The 5,229-nt window shown below is 36.0% G+C and overlaps 1 protein-coding gene across 1 annotated transcript; it reads left to right on the top strand.

The window, feature by feature from the left end:
* The first annotated feature begins 2,030 nt into the window (after window positions 1-2,030).
* LOC141615289 (LEAF RUST 10 DISEASE-RESISTANCE LOCUS RECEPTOR-LIKE PROTEIN KINASE-like 2.4) lies at window positions 2,031-4,913 on the top strand. The gene is made up of 3 exons (XM_074433728.1): window positions 2,031-2,998; window positions 3,366-3,431; window positions 3,583-4,913. Exons 1-3 carry the CDS (start codon window positions 2,251-2,253, stop codon window positions 4,743-4,745), a joined length of 1,977 nt encoding a protein of 658 aa, XP_074289829.1. The 5' UTR covers window positions 2,031-2,250; the 3' UTR covers window positions 4,746-4,913.
* The last annotated feature ends 316 nt before the right edge of the window (window positions 4,914-5,229 follow it).

Below are 5,229 nucleotides of genomic sequence, written 5' to 3' on the forward strand. Positions count from 1 at the left end.
CGAGGTAGGGCTGAGGCTTAGTGGAGGCAACATTTGGTCTCACAGTTGTGAGACGGCAGGCCACCCAAGAGAAGATCGTCAGCGACCCGGTGAGGTGGACTGAGGCTTAGTGGAGGCAAAATTGGTCTCGGGTAGTTACCGTGAGACGGGAGGATGTAGAGTTGTAGACCCCTGGGGAGACACATGGTGTGTCGGTTAAGGGGAGGTTAAGTCTTGGTGATGCTAAGGAGGTCAAGGTACGAGTCAAGATGATGGTCCTTGGTTTGAGGCGATGATTTGTTAGGGTGCAAACCCATGTCCCACATCGGTAGAATAAAGATGGAAGATCATCGGTTTGAGGTGAGGATTTGTTAGGGTGCAAATCCATGTCCCACATCGGTAGAATAAAGATGGAAGATCATCTTTATAAGTGTCCTTTTGGGAAGGAGCCCAAGAGTAAATCCGTGAGGGCTTGACCCAAAGCGGACAATATCGTACTATGATGAGCAGTGGACACAGATACAGCAGAGGCCCAACACGAGATATTCACGCTTCCGCATAACAAAGCCTTATAGCCTTCTAGACATGAACATCAAATAATTGAGATCACCATTGTATGTAGGGTTTACAGCAAATTTATGCATAACGTTGTTTGAATATTTCGTATAATTTGTTGTGAAACTCACTCACCTGATAGTAGATACTACACCCGTTCCATAATATAAGTCGTTTTAAGAAAAAAATAATTTTTTGATTTTATAAATTATTAGACATTTTTCTATGTATTAAATGTTATTTTTATTTTCCAAAACACTAAAAGTTTCAAAAAAGAGCTCATTTAAGCAATTTTATTGGTGGAAAAACTCAACTTTTAAATTTCAAATTTTCAAAGAGCATCTATAACATATAAGTAATAATACAACATTTCCCAATACTTTCTTATTTTCTGTAAAATAATCTAAAACGACCCTTTTTATGGAATTGAGGGAGTAGTTATTTGTTAATTGATAATAATACTACTTATACTAGTATAGATCTCGTGCAATATATGCACGGTAACTGTAGACTTTTAATTTTCATTTTATTATATTTGTGGAATTTGAATTGACAATTCATTAATTTTTCATGTTTCTCATCATTATATTTTGATTTGAGAAATAAAAATTTAAATGTCAGAAGTAGTGAAATGAGTATATTTTTGGAAAATTGTTTTTTTTACCGAAAAATTAATACTGTTATTTTACAAATATTTACCAATAACATATTTTATAGCCGAAACTTTTTATCATAAAAAAGTCAAATGAATTTTTTATCATAAAATGTTCTTTAAAGAAAAAAAAAGATTTTCTTTATCACAAAAAGACCGGAGATAAATTTGTGCAAAATGTAAAATATTGAATGTTATAAATATTTAAATATAAATGAGTATGCCCATTTAAAACCCACCATGTCCATACCTATAGTATATGCTAAAAATACCACGCCCTATTCTAGAAAATATGTTTTAAGCGAAAAAATTTAGAATTTCACCTATTCTTTTATTAAATAAAGGATTTTAACATTTGACCCGTTAACATTCAATCTATCTATAGTTGTTGTAAAAAGTGGCAATTTAACCATTACTTGAACATCTGATCTAGTGATTAATACTTTCTCCGTCCTAATTATTTGTCTATCGGATGAAGTAGATATAAGAGTAAGGGAGTTTGATTGCCACTTAGAAAACATAGGCATTGGAAAATCCCGTAATTTTTTTTTTTTGAGGAAGGAAAATCCCATAATTTTGAAAAATATGGGTTGTTTGGTTGCCATAAATTTTGAAAAATATGGGTTGTTTGGTTGCCATAAATTTTGGAAAATGTGGGAAGTTGCTTACCTAGTCCCCCTTGGTCATTATAAGTTCCTGTGCAATTTAATTTCTACATGAGCAATCAAACACTTTTCCGAAATTCATCTGAATTGGATGAGGGAACTTAATTCCCATAAATTGTAGGTTCCTAAGAAAATTAAGTTCATCATCAACCAAACAACTCCTAAATCTCGTAAGTTACATATGTTATAATAAAATCACTCAATTCCCTATAAATATTTGAATAGAGGAGCATCAATAATACAAAGGAGTACATGAAAGATAGGTAGGTCAATTGTGATGTCTTTTAAGTTGAACGAAAATTTTATACATCAAATTACATGATTTATCAGCTAAGAGTGTAAATATTAGCCTACAAATTTCACACTTGACAAAACTCTCTAAGCCCTCATTTCTCCTCCATGGATAATCTCACTTTCTCTTTTCATATCATCGTCATTATACTTACATTAACAACTATTCCCGCAACACTATGCCGTCGAAGCGACGAGTTCAATGCCTGCAGTAAAACATTCACCTGTGGGAACATGAAGGGGTTAAGCTACCCCTTTTATGGTCTAAATCGACCTCAATATTGCGGTCACCCTGGATTCGAGCTTCTAAACTGCGATCAAAATACTCAACAAATTCAAATGATGATATTGTCCCAGAAATTTTATGTCTTGGCCATTAATTCAACAGCTTCTACCATGACGGTTGCTCGACAAGATTTCTTTGATGGGTTTGGATGTCCATCAGCTCTGGTCAACATTACAATTGATTTCTCGCTTTTTCAGTACACTAATTCAGATTCCAATATCACCCTTATATATGGCGATTGTGTCTCAAAATGCTCGCGTTTTTCTTGCCCGTTGAGTGGAGAAATTTGCTTCCTGACTGACAAACTGATGCTTAAATTTAACATGTCAAAAGTTGTGTGCCCAAACAAACTATTTCTTCCTGTTCATAAGACAGATTTAATGGCTATGGATAAAGCGAATGATGGTTATTACTTGCCTTCATCGGCTCGGAATGGGTTCGAGCTCAAATGGAACGCGAATGATGGTTTATGTCGACAGTGCGTTGGATCAGGAGGGCAATGTGGGCATGATTCCAAGTCAAATAAGTTCTTTTGCTTTTGTACTGATGAATCCAAGTGCCCTTTTCCAGGTACTAAATCTGCTACTTCCTCCCTTCTGGTCATTTGTTTACTATCTTTTTCCATTATTGGGTATTGTCATTCATTTGTTTACCTTTTGATATTGGGAATATTGTTGAACGATAATTTGATCATCTGCATAATCTATTGTCCACTTGTCACTCAATGACACCACCCACAAATGATCCCCTCCTTTTTTTCTTGTCTTTGTGCCAAAATCAAAGGTGAACAAATGATCGACACGGATGGAGTAATTGCTCTAAATATTTAGTCACAGATATAAAATTATTACTAAGACTTACCAGCTAAACTAGCCGACACTTGTTAAATGTTACTCGTATCTGTTTATATGTATCTCTAATGAAACATAACTAATAGGATCAATCAACAAGAGACGCAGAATTGCAGGAATCAGTCTAACTAAGCTCAACGTTGCACTAATAGGTAATGAACCTAAATCCCTACGTTATCTCAATTCATCAATGTTCATCTAGTTTATCAAACTGAGCTTCTTGTTATAAGACGACTCAAAAGTTTATACAAGGCATTGTTTGTAATGGCCGACACTATTCACCCTATTTCGACTGCCTTCCAGGTTGTTTCTCAGTAACAGGGATATGCCTGATTATTCTTCTAGTAATCTTCTTTAGAAGGAGGTACTCATCGAAAGATCGAGTTGATAGACGAGAAAGAAGAATTAATGTTGAGACTTTCCTTAGAGGTCATGAATCTTCAGGTCCAAAAAGATACACATACAACGATCTAAAGAAGATAACTAATTCCTTCAAAGACAAGCTCGGGGAAGGCGGGTATGGCTCCGTCTACAAAGGAATTCTTCAAAATGGCACTCCAGTTGCAGTCAAAATGCTACACAAATCAAAAGAAGAAGTAGCGGAATTCATAAATGAGGTTGCAAGTATTGGAAATACCAACCATGTCAATGTTGTCAAACTCTTAGGGTTTTGCTATGAGGGGAATAAACGAGGTCTTGTGTACGAGTTCATGGCTAATGGATCACTTGAAAAGTTTCTATACACGGGCGACAAGTCCGATAACCATCATTCCCTCGGATGGGAAACCCTATTTGAAATTGCAATTGGAGTTGCGAGAGGCCTAGAGTACCTTCACAGAGGGTGTAACACAAGAATACTACACTTTGATATTAAGCCACACAACATTCTTCTCGCTGAAAACTTCTGCCCGAAAATTTCAGATTTTGGCTTATCCAAGTCGTGCCCTCAAAAAGACAGTCTCATATCCATGTCCGAGGCTCGAGGAACAATCGGGTATATTGCTCCCGAGGTATTCCTCAAGAGTTTTGGTGGTGTGTCCTACAAGTCAGATGTCTATAGTTATGGAATGTTGGTCCTCGAAATGGTAGGTTGTCGAAGAAAAGTTGATGTTGAAGGAGAAGTTAGCAGTGAGCAATCTTTTCCTGAGTGGATATATGAGCAGCTCGAAGCAAGCGTCGAGAATGAGCAGGAAAATGATGGATTGATTCATGAGGAAATGGAAATGCAAAGGAAGATGATAGTAGTGAGTTTATGGTGTGTGAAGACTAACCCTTCTCGCAGGCCGCCAATGAGTAAAGTGGTGGAAATGTTGGAAGGGACACCTGAATCTCTACAAGTTCCTCGCGCTGCTTCTTTGTCAATGTCGCTTCAGTCACAGCACAGGGCAGATGGCGGCATCAGCAGCTTTTACGATCAACAACAATCGAGATTAGGTCGCAATAATCAGTTCTCAGATGAATATTGATCCCAAAATATTTTATCCATGGTCTCGAGAAATTATTTCCAGTTTTCAAAAAGTATTTCCTACGAATGACCTACATTATAATTCATAAGCAAGATGTATTTTCAGTTCGCAAGTCATGTTTTAATCATTTAATCACATGGCTAAATTAGTGTTGTATATAAATTATAAAACCGTCTCATATAAGTTTTTGTAATAATATGCAGAGAAGTTACATGTATCATGTTTTGCTTGTTTACAATTAAAACAAAAGAAAATAATTGGTTAGACAATGCTGATGATTAAGTGAAAAAATAGTTTGGTGTTTTGGCTTCTGAGTTCTGAGTACAGATAAATGCATCAAGTTTCAGGGGAAAACAATACTAACTAGACCTAGCATTCTAGCAACTTAAATTTCTGCCGGCTCTGGAAACTCATGGCCCCTGATTTGTATCCTGAAAGAGAATAACAAAGATGAATTTTTTTATTTTTGTTGTGAATTTCGATT

Source organism: Silene latifolia, chromosome 1 (assembly GCF_048544455.1).
Source record: "Silene latifolia isolate original U9 population chromosome 1, ASM4854445v1, whole genome shotgun sequence".
Classification (NCBI taxonomy): Eukaryota; Viridiplantae; Streptophyta; class Magnoliopsida; order Caryophyllales; family Caryophyllaceae; genus Silene; species Silene latifolia.

What these genes read in the sequence shown, in the direction of transcription:
- LOC141615289 (XM_074433728.1), top strand. Translation starts at nt 2,251, where the DNA reads ATGGATAATCTCACTTTCTCTTTTCATATCATCGTCATTATACTTACA. An exon ending in ATCCAAGTGCCCTTTTCCAG is followed by an intron (nt 2,999 to 3,365) that starts GTACTAAATCTG and finishes CATAACTAATAG; the next exon opens with GATCAATCAACAAGAGACGC. An exon ending in GCTCAACGTTGCACTAATAG is followed by an intron (nt 3,432 to 3,582) that starts GTAATGAACCTA and finishes ACTGCCTTCCAG; the next exon opens with GTTGTTTCTCAGTAACAGGG.